Raw genomic sequence first — 16,554 nt, 5'->3', positions numbered from 1 at the left:
TTAGTAGTTCAACAGCAAGGCACATTACTTGATGTTGGTGCTGCGCTTCAGCAAATCTGATCACTCTCGGCAGGAAAAGAGGATCAGGGATCAATTGTAAAATGTGAACGATCTCTGTTAAAATACAACTTAAGAAAATTTGACGAACAACAGATCATCCTTCAATGGTGCAAGTCATAACTGCTGATGTTAGGAAAGAAAATCCTTCACCACGATCCACTGTGTCTAAAAGAGATAAATCTCTAGCAGAGGCAGACATCCGCACCAGAAAACAGTATTCTGGTAATGGAAGGGCAAATGACCTACAACAGGTTGTCTCCGTAGGGGGGGGTAGCGCTGTCAGTGCGCCTCATGTGGTGCACGGTAGGCATTTCCTAAGTTCTTTGCAGCATTCCTTCGGCCCCTAGTTGCAACCTTTTTTGTTTCTTTTTACTGTTCATATTCTCTTTCTTCCTCTTACTTTCCACCGTCTCCTAACAATTTTTTAATAGCTCAACTGTGAGGTTTTCCTCGTTATACCTTTGAAACCTTTTTTCTCCCAATTTCTCTTTTAGAGCTGAATGACAACATAGGTCCTAGTGCTTGGCCTTTGGCCTAAATTCTGTATTCTATTCTAAAATGGACAGTACCTAAATTCTTTGCAGCATTTGCTGATACTTATATTAGAAGTTTCTCAAAGGTAAGATGTATGTGAGTCAAAAGTTACACCAGATATAATTAAAGCTTATAGTTGAAGCTACCCCACTGACTACACCATTCTCTAATCCGCTCCACGTAATAACTGAGACTAAGAGTAGCTTCATTTCTCATGAGTGAAGACTTTACTACATGCACAAGTGATGCATCATTGGCATACTGAACAATCTTGTTTTCCAGGCCAACAACCATATAATTTGTATACACAAAAGTAACAACAGACCAAGAGCACTACCCTGTGGAAGTCCAGACTCAGTAGGTCTTGGTTTGCCAAAGATCCCATCAACAATCACTTGCTGCTGCCTACCTCTGTGGAAATCTTGAAGTAATCTTAAAACTTCTTCATTCATTCCAAGATTATGAAGATGATGTATGTTTAAGTAACTTATGATCTACTGAATCAAAGGCAGCAATAAAATGTATTTAAATTACAAACCCTTTATCAGGGTTCTCTTGCAAACAGCATGTCAGATCTAAAAGAGCATCGCTGGTACCTAACTGTTTCCTATATGCATATTGACTATCAGTTAACAATCCTTTGGATTCCACATACCGTACTTGTCTAGTAGCTTAAAATAAATTTTTCTGCAACTTTGGAGAGCGTAGAGAAAATAGAAATTGGCCTGTAGTTAATGCAGTCTTGCAGATATGCCACTTTTGGAAAAGGCACTGTGTTACTAACCTTGTGCTAATCAGCGAAGATACTATGTTAACATAAAAATCTATAGAATCTACAAATCTTGAGAGACAGCACACTAGGAACCTTTTTGAAAAACAAAGGGTGGAAACCACCAGGATCTCTCCACCCCAGCTATCAAGATTATCAAGGTCTAGACAGTCTTCATCTTCATCTTTGCCATCATCGTACTCATCATCTCATTGCTTATCATCACCTTCCTGTTCTTGATGACTGAGATATATGCTGGTCAAATGTCCCAGTCTTGGGATTCTAAGACATAGGTTTCTCTCTTCAGGATGTGACAGAGATGGACGTTTTATCCTTGCAATGATTCATGGGGAGGAGTGTAATGTAGAGCAGTTATGTATTTTTGTTAGGAAGGCAGACCACCTCAACAAAATTTAGATCATGTACATGAGCAGTTTGTGTTTGTATGCATGTACAGATGTGACACCAGTCATAGTGGCCATACATTAATCAGCCAATCCTCTTCTTGAGACTTGTTCTCCATGCAGATGGAGGAGGAAGGGAAAATCCAAGTGTTCTTGTAGGAAGTCCAAGTGGTCCTCTCATGCCAGGTCAGTCTCCAGGTTTATGTTGAAGGCATTGCTTGTTGCGCAGACATCACTCCCCCTTAGGGGAGTAGTATCATCAGTGCACCTCTTGCAGTGCACTGTTGGTGTTACTCAAGGTTCTCTGCAGTGTTCTTTTGGCACCTAGCTGCACTTAAGATTCTTTGCAGTGTTCTTTTGGCACCTAGCTGCAACCCCTTCCGTTCCTTTTACAACAGCTCTATTCATACCTTTTTCCACCTTACTATCCACTCCCTCCTAACAGTTGTTTCAGAGTCCAACTACAAGGTTTTCCTCTTGTTACACCTATGAAACATTTTTACTCTGTTTCCCTTTCAGCGCTGAATGACCTCATAGGTCCCAGCACATGGCATTAGGCTTAAATTTTATATTCCATTCAATTCCACAGACATCACTCACATGCATGTTCCAGTCCACACAAGAGCATCAAGACAACCAGGGTCATTGATGCTGATATTTCTTATAAAACTACAAATAAACAAAAAAAGTTAATTTAAAACTATGTAGAGTTCATTATAAAAATAAAAGGAATAGGATGAAGATTAGATTTCTTCCAGGAGACAGCTTCTGGGATAAAGCTAAATATGCTACTGGCATTATATAAAGATTCTGTTCAAGAACCCCAGCAAGGATAAACCTGCCATCTTTGCACTGAGCCTTGGAGGGGTAACAATTCCTCAGATCCCCTAGACTGAGGTATTCAATTAGGAAATACCTCTCAATCGAGAGGATTAAGCTACCTTGGCAAAAAGGCTGGTGATCATGTGTTTATGGGTGGAGCAGGTATGTCCTATGTGTAATGGGCATAACACTGTCTCCCATCTGCTACATATAATTCCATACTTCCAAGGAGGTATAACAGATGTAATTTCTTTCATTTTGTTGGAACTTATCAAGTTTCAGTGGTCATGCCAGGTTTCCTGCATTCAAGCTTTAATTTTTGGGGAAAAAAATCTTTAAACAAAATAGGATTTCTCCATAGAAATAGCCCAGCTGCTGCCTGTTTTGCTATTCTATCAGTGTCTTCATTGCCACAGACTCCCACGTGCTAGGACCAAGCAAAATGTTATTGTTAATCCTCTGCTTTCAGTGATATGGATCCACTGTGAACTTTTTAAAATCAAAGGGTTGTCAGAGTTAAAAGCACCATGTGCCTGCAGAACACTTCTGAAGTCACAGGAATTACTGAAATTGCCTTCATCCACAATTGCTTTTTCATTAGCTGTTGAAATACCATGGAACTCTGCTGTGAAAATTGAGGCTTCTTGAGGAAATGCCCCCTACCTTAGCATGCTGCTATAAATTCCGTATCCAATGCCAGCCATATAGATTTAGAGCCATCAGTGAAGATTAAAAATATTAATCTTATTACAGATCCAGTTGTACAAGAAAGCGCAAGAAAACTTAGGTTAAATTTTAAATTGCAAATATAATTTACTCATTAGACTGTACACAAATTTCAATGTTTTCCTTAACTACCTTCATTCAAATATAACTGTGTGGAAGCTTATGGTAGTTTGAACTAAAGTATATGGATTTATTATATTCTTATGCTAAAATTGTAATAACATCTGTTATGTCTTTACCATTTTTTAGGTTTGCCAGGCTTGCCTTGGATGTAGACTGGAAAAGGTGGAGTGCATATCTATTGACTGCCCTATCACTTACCAGCGTAGCCAAGCAAGCATTGACCAACTTTTGACTGGACAGCTACAAGAGCTTATTCAAAGATTTACTAGTGTGATATGAAGTTTATAAATTCCAGCAGGATAATGGAGAGCTTTTGTGTAACCATATTAAGTTTTAAGAGTAAATTATGACTGCAAATCCAGACTGACATAGTGCTGCTGTTAAGTGATTGTTGATTAAAAAAAAAAAAAGTTCAGTACCTTTGTTTGGCACTGATTTAAGATGGCTTAAGTGCATTAATGTTATAAGATAACTGAATGCAGAGTATTATTAGTGAAATTAATAAGTCAAATTTTTTATATATTGAGCTATATAATAGTTCAAGAAATTTATTTTGAAAACACAGAATTATATATGTACATTTAGTGAAGAACCCTTATGTGAATATATAAATACGTATAAAACAAAGCTTTCTGTGGTAAAAGTTTGCATCTATGCATATAAAAAATGATACTTATGAAGACTTCAGATTTTATGTTTAAATGGCAAGGTAAACATGAAGATGGAAGAGGACTGTATTTTAGAGGTGGTTTGGGTCTTTCAAGAGTAAAAACAAAAAATAAAGAGAGATGTAAACTATTGTTCTTTGTTTAGTTTTTGCCAGTAGTGTGTAGTGTATGTTTTATGTTTTTTCAATGTATGGAAACCCTGCCAAATTGTGATCTCAAAAATGCTTAGTTTTTGGTATCTCCCTACTTGACAAATTTTATATAAAATATACCCTTGATGGGAATGTTAAAACATTAGTATAAGTGTATATATGTAAATATTGAAGAAATTCTGAAAGTTCTATATATTTCAATTGTATGGATTAAGTGTATGCACATTTTTAACTTAATTTTTGTTAACAAATTATTCCAAGCTGTAAATAGGATAATTTTAGGTTTTCTTTCGTTTCAAGACTTTTTACCAGTTTCTTTTGGAAACTTTTAAAAATTTTGAATGCTCATGATGATTCATATTCAAATGTGTTGTGACAGTTTTGTTGTGTGATCCATGTTATAGTACAAATGTAGATAACATTTGTGTCAATTCTTTAGTTACAGGAAAGAATGTGCTGCAAAAAACTTGCTTTTTCATGAATGTTGCGCAATTATTTGGTATCCACAATTATCTTTCTGTGCAGGTCTTCCTAGAATTAGAGAAAGAGTAGCCCTTTTATATATCATATTTATAAAAATATATATTTGATGAGAAACAAGGCAAATGTATATTTTGGTTTATATATATATATAGTATTTACTGTTTTATTCAATTGGAGAAATAATTTATATAAGTAATAAGTTTAATTTCTTAATTAGTTTAATTTCTGTAAATTAAGTATGTTTTATTTTCCTGTTAGCACTCAAATCTAATCAAACAATTCCTCTACTTAATTAACAAAGCTGCTTCTTTGCTGCTTCCAATAAGGAAATAGTACAATGTTATTTTCTGTTATTAAAATATTAACAGACTTAAAAAGAAAGGTTTCATGGTGTCACAAATGTGATATGTTCAGTTTTTAGATCCCCCTTACCAGTATTGATTGTACTACAATAATATGTCCTATCCCATACTCCAAAAGCCTAAATATTGGTCATATTGACCTGAAGTATTGTTTAGTGTGTATTGAAAACTATGCAGATGTGGATATTTGCTAATGTTGTACAGGAGAATATTTATAAATGTAAATTGTGTAAATTTTCTACGGTTGAATTAAAGTTGAATTTTATATACAAGTTCTTTAAATGATACTTGCAAGACAAAAAAAGTAATGATTTGCCTGTTAATCAACAGGAATGATTAAAGGGAAAACAAAAGGACCAGAAAAATTCCAGACATTCCAAATATACAAACAGAATACTGTACTGTACAATATTTTTAACACTGGAAGTCACCCAAGTCCCTGATTTCTTATGTGTACAGTACTGTGCTAAACTCATTTAAAATGGACTAGCCTTTTTGCATACAGATATAAGAACATAATACTTTCCAACTAAATATCTAATGATTCTAGGGCAGTTCAGAGCACTAGAAAAAGATGAACTTTATTAATCATCCTATTTTTATTTATTTACTTTGTCCATTTTCTTCCTTACTTTTCACTTTCACTCCTTGTATATAAAATGATGTGTCAACCTGTACAATAATTTTGACTGCTCATTGGATTTGATAGAGGTGAAATTGAACAGCAAGCTGCACTGCCACCTGTGAAATTGGGGAGTACATGATGTGCTTGAGCAAGGTGAAGCCTATATGTCAAACCTTGCCCTTAGTGCTGGGTCCAAGCTTGATGGACTTAAGCACTGAGGGTAAGATGTCTATCAGGTGGATCCTATAGCAGCTATATACTAGGTAAAGCAATAAATATTTGAACAAATGATGATGAAGTTTGAATAGCAAGGTTGGATGGATGGATTATGAAATATAGGGACAAGCACAAGCACTGGGACCTATTTTGGTCATTCAGTGCCATAATGGAATGGAATAACTTTATGATTAACCCTTAAACGCCGACTGGACGTATCATACGTCGACGAAAATTGTCTGTTGGGTGCTGAGTGGACGTACCGTACGTCGACTACAAAAAATTTCAACCTTCGGTCAACTTTGACTCGACCGAAATGGTCGAAAAACGCAATTGTAAGCTAAAACTCTTACATTCTAGTAATATTCAGTCATGTACCTTCATTTTGCAACAAATTGGAAGTCTCTAGCACAATATTTCAATTTATGGTGAATTTTTGAAAAAACTTTTCCTTTACGTCCGCGCGCGGTAACTCTGCCGAACATCTCAGAAATTCTTTTGTCACTTTGTCGTAATGTTTGCACTGGTTTATATTAGTCGTTACATAAAGTTTTATATATGGAAATGTGCGCAATTTCATGTAGAATACAACAGAAAATAACTCATGGTTGTAGCTTTTATCAGTTTTGAAATATTTCCATATAAATCACAATAACTGCCAAAATTTCAACCTTCGGTCAACTTTAACTTGACCGAAATGGTCGAAAAACGCAATTGTAAGCTAAAACTCTTACATTCTAGTAATATTCAATCATGTACCCTCATTTTGCAACAAACTGAAAGTCTCTAGCACAATATTTTGATTTATGGTGAATTTTTGAAAAAAAACACTTTTTCCTTACGTCCGCGCGCAGTAACTCAGCCGAACATCTCAGAAATTCTTTCGTCACTTTGTCGTAATGTTTGCGCCGTTTTATATTAGTCTTTACATAAAGTTTTATATATGAAAATGTGCGCAATTTCATGTAGAATGCAACTGAAAATAACTCATGGTTGTATCTTTTATCAGTTTTGAAATATTTTCATATAAATCATGATAAGTGCCAAAATTTCAACCTTCGGTCAACTTTAACTCGACCGAAATGATCGAAAAACGCAATTGTAAGCTAAAACTCTTACATTCTAGTAATATTCAATCAATTAGCTTCATTTTTCAACAAACTGGAAGTCTCTAGCACAATATTTCGATTTATGGTGAATTTTTGAAAAAACTTTTTCCTTACGTCTGGCTGGTACATCGAACATCTCTGAAATTCTTTGTAACGGTAACTCGGCCGAACATCTCGGAAATTCTTTCGTCACTTTGTTGTAATGTTTGCACTATTTATTTTAGTCGTTACATAAAGTTTTATATATGGAAATGTGCGCAATTTCATGTAGAATACAACAAAATATAATTCATGGTTGTAGCTTTTATCAGTTTTGAAATATTTTCATATAAATCACAATAAATAGAAAAAATTCTACTTTGTCAACTTTAACTCGACCGAAATGGTTGAAAACTGCAATTGTAAGCTAAAACACTTACAGTCTAGTAATATTCAATCAATTACCTTCATTTTGCAATAAACGGGAAGTCTCTAGCACAATATTTCGATTTATGGTGAATTTTTGAAAAAAACTTTTACGTCTGTGCGTTACAAATTCATGCATCAGTTTGTGATAATATTTTCTCTGTGTTGCTTTGATCGTTTTACAATTTGTTATATACCAAAATCATTGCAAGTTAGTGTACAATACAAAGAAAAAAAAATAACTCGTTAGCTTTAACTGTTTTGCTCACAGTGCGATTTGTATACAATTACATATGAAATTTTTTTTCACGCTGTCATATATTTCAATATTTATATATGATATTTTTTTTCATTTCTGATGGTTGCATACTAAACTTCAGGCAATGAAAAAAAGGGGCCAAAAATGAACTCTTAATCTTGAAAACTAAGCATGCTGTGATTTAAAAAAAAGCTTTTTTTCCGCTTCAGTGCTAACTCCCCAACGCCACCAGCATACAACAGACACTTTTGTAAATACAGGCTCGGCGTTAGGGAGTTAATGAAATGTAAATGAAGGTGATGATAACCTACAGGGAATGACAATGTAAAAACCATATTTCATTATATAATAAAAAAAAAATACAAATAAAAGTATAGTGCATACACTTGTATGCATTAGGTACAGTAATTGGTAGAATTAGATCCTAGTAAAATAAGTCAAATTTTAGAATATATATCAATCTCTCTTAAGAATTTTACAAGGTTGTCAGTATCAACATCGTCTTAAAATATACGCAAATGTTTCCTTGAAAGACCAAATTTCCTGCGTGCAGCACCATATATTGGACAAGACACCAGAATGTGCTCAACTGTCAACAGATTGCCACAGCAGGCACAGACTGGAATATCACTTCCATCAAGAATGAAGCTGTGTCTCAATTGGGAATGACCAATACAAAGTCTTGTTACAACAATTTCAGTCCTCCTATCTCGATGAAATGAAGACTGCCAAAAATTTAAACCAGGTCTAATTGCCTTCAGTTTCTTGTCTGTGGCAAAGAGGTTTGAGGACCATCGTTCCTGCCATTTGCAGTGTATATGGCTTCGGATAAGAGACTTCATGTCAACGTATGGTACTTCATGGATATCCAGTGATCTTTGATTGCACATCCTTTTTGCTTCTCTATCAGCTTTTTCATTATCTTTGATCCCCACATGGGCAGGAACCCAGTAGAACAAAATAGATTTGTGCATTCAAGAAACTCAAATAAGCCACTCATGAGCTTTGAGAATCAAAGGATGGGATGAATTGAGACTAACTTTCCAAAACACTTCTAGAAAGAATCTGAATATATTGCAAATGTCTTTTTGTTGGTGCAATGAACAATAGCTAATGGTCTATTAATTGCAGAAAGTTCTGCTGTATATACCGAAGCTGAAGGAGGTAGCTTTGCAGCTTCATAAGAATCTTCTGTAATTACAGCTAGCCCAACTTTCCCTCTAACTTGGAACCATCTGTATATAAATCTTATATGCACTGTTATGGGTTACATCGTGTTCTACAAATAAATTCTTGGCCATTCCATTAGTAAGGTTCTTCTTAACCACTTTTTTTTTTTTTTTACAAACATTTGGCTTAGGGATAAGCCATGGGGGGAACCTGGGGGCAATTGATTGTGAAATATTCTGATTTTTTAACATGTCACTATTTACTTCTTGATATAGCCTTACTGGAAAGGAACAGATGACCTTGGTTTAAATTTTTTGTTGTCAAGTTGGCAAATGACCTTATTTGAAGGATTTTCAGTACTGCTTTTAATGCGCATTAAGTAATGCAGACCCAGTTCCTCCCGTCGTAAGTCAAGTGGCAGTTGATGGGTATCTACATAAAGACTCTCGACGGGATGTTCAGAATTCGTCGGAACAAGTTCGTAATCCCATGTTATGGAAATACAGTATTGAGCTCATTAAGTTTACTTTTACACGCAGAAGAATAAATCTGACATCCATAATCTAGTTTTGATCTGCAAAATGCATCATAAAGTCTTAATATTTCTTGTCAGCTCCCCACTCATATCCAGAGACTACTTTCAAAATGTTACAAGATTTTTACTTTGCATATAAGGTTATCAATATGTTTGGCCCAAGTGAGTTTTGGGTCAGAAATTTAACATCATCAGAACATGACAAAACAGATCCTCGAGTTTTAAATTGGGTATAACCTCTTGATGTCTGCTCCTTGAAAAGTGGACAGCAACACCCTTAATGGCTGAAAATTTAAACCAATTTAGCTTGGCCGATTTGGTGACAGAATCAATAGCTTTCTGTCGATATCGGCATGCAGATATAGCATCACAAGTAGTGAAGTAAATGGCCAAATCATCCTCAAAACAGTGAAGTTCAAATAGGGCTTGGAACTTCATCCAAGATGCTATTTATGGCAACAGCGAAAAGGGGCACACAGAACACTCCCTTGTGGAACACCTTCCTCTTGTCTAAAGAGGGAAGATAGAAAGTTCCCTACCCTAACTTTTATAAATCTCTCGGATAAGAAGGAATGGATTTACTGAATTAAGTTGCCCTTAATACCCATTTTCTGTAGTAGTTTATGAATTCCATAGCACGAAGTAGTATCGTAGGCTTTTTCCAAATCAAAGAATATTGTCTGACATTGACAAAACCCTGCTGAATTTGGCTGGAGTCTCATAAGTGGGTTGAGGGTAGATCTATTTTTATGAAACCTAAGTTGGGAAGGAGAGAAGCTTACTTGATTCCAAGTGCCATACCAAGCAAAAATTTATTTTCTCCATTAACTTGCAAACACAGCTTGTTGGTGCTATTGGTCTATAACTTGTAATTTGTAGTTACTTGGTTTTTGAACTGGGATTACGATGGAAATTTTTCAGGATCTTGTTAATGATCTTAAGAAGATAGCTTTTGGCCTCTTCAACTTCCTAATATAAAATAATACTTTCACCGGGAAAAGTGTCATCCTTTGAAGAGAGCCCTTCTTGTAGTTCTTGAAGAGAAAATCTTGCATTGTATACCCTCCTGGTTATCACCAGATAGATTCAGATTGACCGGAGTGTTCCTGATTCTTTGGAATTCACTAGAATATTATTAGGGCTACAAACATTGGAGAACTGTTGACCTAATGATTCAGCTACATCTGAAGGGTTTGTAATGAGGTAATTTCCTATTCTAAAGAGGGAGTTTTTTGTGGCACACATTTCCCTCTAAGTGTTCATACCTTTTTCCACACAAGCCTCAATGGTGTTCGAGTTAATTCCATTTATACAGTAAATCTAAGTCTTTCTTGGCAAGACGAAAGTATCGGCATTGTTTTGCCATGGCTTGCTGATATATTGTTTTAGCAGTGGGAGTGCTACTTGATTTGTACTTCTTGCAGCATCTACTGGTAATTTTTCTTAAGGTGGCACATTTTTTGTCCCACCATGGAACACTTGGTCTCCTTGGCTTGCCAGTAGTTTTTGGAATAGGATTCTGTGCTGACTAAAACAGTATTTGTCCAATAATCATATGCTTTTATGTGGTTGTTGAAAGATTCAAACGGTTTATCTAGTTGAATTTCCTTCTTATACTTCTCCCAATCAGCTCCTAATGGCTTCCATTTCTGTAGGAGTATTTCTGGCACACTTTAAAAGAATGGGATAGTGATCACTGCTATTTAAAAATTCATTTACTGATCAAATAAAATCGAAAGCTATTGCAGAGGAACATATACTCAGATCAACAGCCAAGTAAGAATTAAAATATATATTATGGTAAGTCATAGTACCATTATTTAAAAGCACAATATAATTATTATTAATAATGTCTTCTATAATTTTACCTTCATTGTCTAAATTATGTCCTCCCCATACCTGATATGGACATTAAAATCACCAAGAATAAAAAATGATTGGGGCCGTTGATCAATTAGTAGTTGGATGTTGGTGTTTGAGAAGTTAGATCTAGGAGGCAGGTAGATGGAACACACAGTAATCTGCTTATCTAATATGATCTTCAGAGCAACAGCCTGTAAATTTGTATTGAGGACTACAGGTGAGCATTCCAGTGACTTGCTCACACTAATAGCAGCTCCTCCATGTGCTCGATCACCCACTGGAGGGGTAGAGGTGAAGATCTCATAATTAAGTCCAGGATTAAACTTCTCTGACCTAATTGACTTTCCTGCAAGCAAGTTACACCATGATTAGTTTCTCTTAGGAGGACTTTGAGATTTTCAGCATGAGAACACAATCCTTTACAGTTCTGTTGTAGGATGTTGAATAAAGACATTAAGAAGTAGATTTAAAAATCTTTCTTTTTTCCTCTGGATGGTCTGGAAATAGATGGTTTTCTATGACTACCCTTGTGATCTTTATTTCTCCTAGACTGATTTTATTTAGGAAGATGATGAATATCTGCAATTGTAATTTGAGCCATCTCTTTACCTTGGTTTTCAGGTTCCACTGAAGCACTTGCTTCACTTGAGCTAAGCACACTATAGCTGTTATATATTGAAGCAAATTTATTTGGAGTAAATGGGGGAGAACCTGAAGGAGTCCTTCCTCTCTTGGGGTTTCTTAGCTGTTCTGACTTCATTAGCCCAGGCAGAGATTCTGCCTGTGACAGATTTGCTACTGTAAAGGTAGGATATGGAATAGATGATGGGAGAGCCTCATCATCTGGAGGAGACTCAGTTCCAACCACAGGCAGCTTGCTTGCTTTGGTGAAATGTGTTCTTGCCTTCAGTGACTGAGCACCTGACCCATATACTTGGGCCTCTACCACGGGTTGATACACCTACTGCAGGAGGTGCCGCCCCCTGGTCCCCTTGTAGTAGTAAGGGGTAGCAGGTTTTGAGCTTGTATAGCTCTTTGATCGGCCCAACTGTTGTGGCATATCCATTGCTAACATGTTCAGCATTAGCTTTATTTACTGCTGACTGTTCATATTTATGTTTCACAATTTTATCACTGGCCTTACGGTTGAGCTGACAATTACTGTACTATACTTTGTTTCAGAACATGCACCATGGTCAATGGCGGGGTAATTTATACAAAATTTTGTGTTCTCACATGCTCTTGATGAATGGCCAAACTGAAAATGGTTAAAACATTGAACAGGTTTCGGGAGGAACGGTCTTACTCGTATTCTTTCGTTTTCAAAGTTTACACAGGAGTCAAAGGTCAAAATTATCATGTTGGCAATGGATGTCTTTTTCACTTTCCATATTGCTGATGGGCTCATTTCAAGGATTTCGTTCTCTGTGAACTCATACAAATCTTTGTCAAAAGTGGCACCTCAGCCATAACTAAAATTCAGGTGGGGTCTGATTTCTTTAGTCATATGCCCAGAAGAATTCATTACAGATAGCATTTGAGCTTGAGTTTTTGATTCAGCATGTATGAGCTCTGTACCTTTTCCAAACCTAGATATCTCTCCACTCTTTATTCCCCCACCATCTTCTGGAGGTACTTGCAGAACTTGTATAATTGTAGTTTTCCTCCTTAGCTGTAGCAACTAGCCACACCGGAGGTTTAGGAGTTCTGGATGGAGTATTACCCTGTGTTTTCTGATGGGTATCTTGAGCCCATTCAGATGTTACATATTTATCCAAATTTTTAAGTACTTTAGTGATGTTACAACTAGCCACAATGGCACCTTCATATTTAACCTAAGCTGGAAAGACACCAGTCCCCATTGCTTGTTGACATATGCCACCACACTGGTGTAAGTCGCTCATCAACACCAAGGAGTACCTCATCATCCAATCCTGAAGCTCCTGCAGGGCCAGAAATATGGCTTTCACTTCCAGGATACTGATGTGGAGGTGTTTGTTGTTCTGATCCTCCACACCTGAAACCAACACCTCCTCCAGATGTATGTCCCATCCCTCAGTTGATGCATCCAAAAACAGAAGCATCTCCGGAGTGGGAGTGCCAAGTGGCACTCCTATTAAAGAGGTTCCTGCTGTCTAGCCACCAAATCAAGTCTCTCCTTATTTCCACTGAAAGAGGAATGTAAAAAAAAAAAAATGAGAGTCCCTTGCTGTATACCAGAACTCCTTTATTGCTTGATTGATCTATGGATTTTAGGCATACTTGCCAAGCACTGGGGCAACTATGGCCATTCAGTGCTCAAAAATGACATATTTATAATAAAATGAAGTTTTATATATGCTTACCAAATAATTACATAGCTATAGTTTCTACCTTACACAGCAGCTCAAAATTCGAAATTCACGGTAGCGCTCTACTGTTTTGGGTGTAGGTATGCTGCACCGCCCACTACTGGGGAAGAGTACAAAGTAGCTAAAGAGCTCAATTCGTTTATGCTCTATGTCCATGAGAGGGGAGGAGGGAGGGCTCCGATCATGTAATTATTTGGTAAGTATATATGTTATGCAGTGAATAAGTATGAGATTCACTGATCGGGATTATGAGAGAGAGAGAGAGAGAGAGAGAGAGAGAGAGAGAGAGAGACGATGTTGATAGTTTAAAATGATGAGCCATGAGACCAAGTAAATTGAAGACTAACCATAACAAACCTCCAAGATGTGGGAAAGGAAGGAGGCGCTAGAGGAATCAAAGGTCAGCAAAATTGACCTGATTTGTCCTTGCCAAAAGTGGGAGTTAAGATTGAACCATTAAGAGTAAAGTAGACGTCCTCAAGGAGGCGGAGTTTTATTCAACATAGGTCCAGAGTTCATTCTGATCAATTTTTAGTTAGAGTTATTTTGAAACCCATTTGGGTAGGATTTGTGTCACTCAACTCTCTAACATCAAGAAATTTCCTCAACTCTCTAACATCAAGAAATTTCTAAGTCCAGTGTGGCTGGCCGTGTGAAATAGTTTAGTGTTAAGAATAAAACTTATGAAAAACCGTGCCCGGCGAAATACTTACCCCCTCCTGAAAGAGAAAGTATTAATAGACAATTTCAACCTAACTTACCGAGTCCCCTACGCTATTATCAAGTGAAAGGCAACAGACAGAAACGGAGTCATTCATATGTGGTGCAACGCAATACAAATAAAAAGTGCACCGCATAACATATATACAACTTTATTTTATTATAAAAATGTCATTTTTATATAAGTAACTTACCAAATAATTACATAGCTGAATCCCACATTGAGTGGAGGTGGGATGAATGGACATATGCTACTCAAAAAACTACTCAATATGGAGGACAATTTGGAATAGCAAATTAGCTAGCATCTTGAAATGCTTGTTGTAACCTGACCTGGTGAGGGAGCAACGGCAGATGGGTACTGCCTCTGGTCGTAGCTCCTCTCGACCTGTAGCAGCGTGGTGGTAGAGCCAAGGGTCGCCTCTACTTGAGTGGGTGCTTTGCAACGTAGGAGGTAAATAGCAGGTTGCCAAAGCTTACAGTCCAAACATGGCCACATAATCAATATGTGGATATGCCCTTGCCCTGGGCGCAGTACAATAGAACAACAAAGACCAGATAAAATTAACCTACACCACCACAAAATATTAACTAAAACCATAAAATACCGATTGGTGACGCTCACAAATCAGTGCTCACCAGACTTTTCAAGAAGTGCAATTATCCTTATTCAAGGAGAGTGGATAGAGGAAAAAGAAGGCGTTCCATCTATCCTTCATCCCCCAATACCATGCCAGTTGTGAAGAATGGACGTAAAGTATTGCATTTTTCGTACACTGTTTCAATATCCCGTAAGTAAAACATGACAAACACCGACTTGCACCTCCAAAATGTTGCTTGCAAAACTGGAGAGAGAAACAGGTTATGTCTGAAAGCCAAAGATGTCACCACGGTCATTATTTCATGAGCCTTTACTTTACACAAGGGCAGTAAATCATCTTGAACTCCTGAGTGTGCTTCTGAAATGACGGATCTTAAAAAGAATGATAATGCATTCTTGAACAAAGGACGGTTGGGGTTTTAATAGAGCACTAAAGATTAGGGGCCGAATCTCTAAGGTTTTTGGTTCTTTCAAGGTATATTCTCAAAGCTCTTACTGGGCAGAGGACTTTCTCTTGATTGGATGGGCCTAGTACTTCTGACAGGCTTTTGATTGAAAAGGAGCAAGGCCAAGGGTTAGCCGGATCCTCATTCTTGGCCAAAAAATCCAAAATTAGTGAGTAGACAGCACTGCCTTGTGAGAAACCTATCCTTTTATCGATGGCATGAAGCACGCTGGCTCTCTTGGCTGTAGCCAGTGCCATCAAGAATAAGGTCTTCTTCATCAGATTCCGAAGTGAACGATGAATCCAAAGGTTCAAACGGTGGTCCTGACAGCCATTTGAGGACCATGTCCAAGTTCCAAGCTACTCCTGAGGGTTTTGCCTGCTTACTAGTATTCAGATGTTTAATTAAGTCGATGATGTCTATGTTTAAAATCTGAACTCAACATCACTCTGTAACCCTTGATGGTAGATGTTGAGAGTCCTTTCGATGTTCTCAGATGTAAAAGAAAATCTACGATTTGGGCTACAGACGTTTGAGAAGAGGAGATATTTCGCTCCCAGCACCACTTCCAAAAAACTATCCACTTGGCTTGGTAGACTGCAGAAGAAGATTGTCACCTGCACTTAGCAATAGCTTCTGCAGCCTTTCTTGAAAATCCTTTCCCTCTGACAAGCTTCCTGACAGTCTGAAGCCTGTCAGAGCGAGAGTGAATAAGCCTTGATGGAATAGGAGGAAGTGCGGCTGTTTGAGAAGATTTCTTTTCTGAGGAAGTAGCCTTGGGAAGTCCGTCAAAAGGCTCAGCAGATCGGGGAACAACTCTAAGGTCATTGACATGTTGTGTGCGTTGAACTTCTTTAATACTTCCCTCACCATGCTGAAGGGAGGGAAGGCGCAGAGGTTGAGGTTCGACTAGTCTTGCAGCATTGCATCTGTCGCCCATGCTCGCGGATCCAGAGCTGGCGAAAAATACAGAGGAAGATGATGGTTCCTTGACCTTGCAAAAAGGTCTATCAACAGCTTTCCCCACATCTTCCACAGGTCGGTGCACACCTGTGGATTGAGTGTCCATTACACTGGTAGGACCTGTTTGTCATGACTCAATTCGTCTGCAAGGACATTCATCCTGCCCTAAATGAAGCAGGTCACTAATT

At 37.4% G+C, this 16,554-nt stretch overlaps 1 protein-coding gene across 1 annotated transcript in view; it reads left to right on the top strand.

Annotated features, from left to right (window-relative positions):
• The window catches only part of LOC136831463 (uncharacterized), a 177,057-nt gene extending 171,682 nt beyond the window's left edge, over nt 1-5,375 (top strand). Inside the window, exon 22 of the mRNA XM_067091954.1 lies at nt 3,565-5,375. Within this exon, the coding sequence (XP_066948055.1) occupies nt 3,565-3,717 (153 nt within the window). The 3' untranslated portion in view covers nt 3,718-5,375. The remainder of the gene's footprint in view (nt 1-3,564) is intronic.
• Nucleotides 5,376-16,554: the final 11,179 nt, after the last annotated feature.

The sequence above is a fragment of the Macrobrachium rosenbergii genome, chromosome 48 (genome assembly GCF_040412425.1).
Source record: "Macrobrachium rosenbergii isolate ZJJX-2024 chromosome 48, ASM4041242v1, whole genome shotgun sequence".
Classification (NCBI taxonomy): Eukaryota; Metazoa; Arthropoda; class Malacostraca; order Decapoda; family Palaemonidae; genus Macrobrachium; species Macrobrachium rosenbergii.
This window is presented reverse-complemented; position numbering and strand designations above follow the sequence as displayed.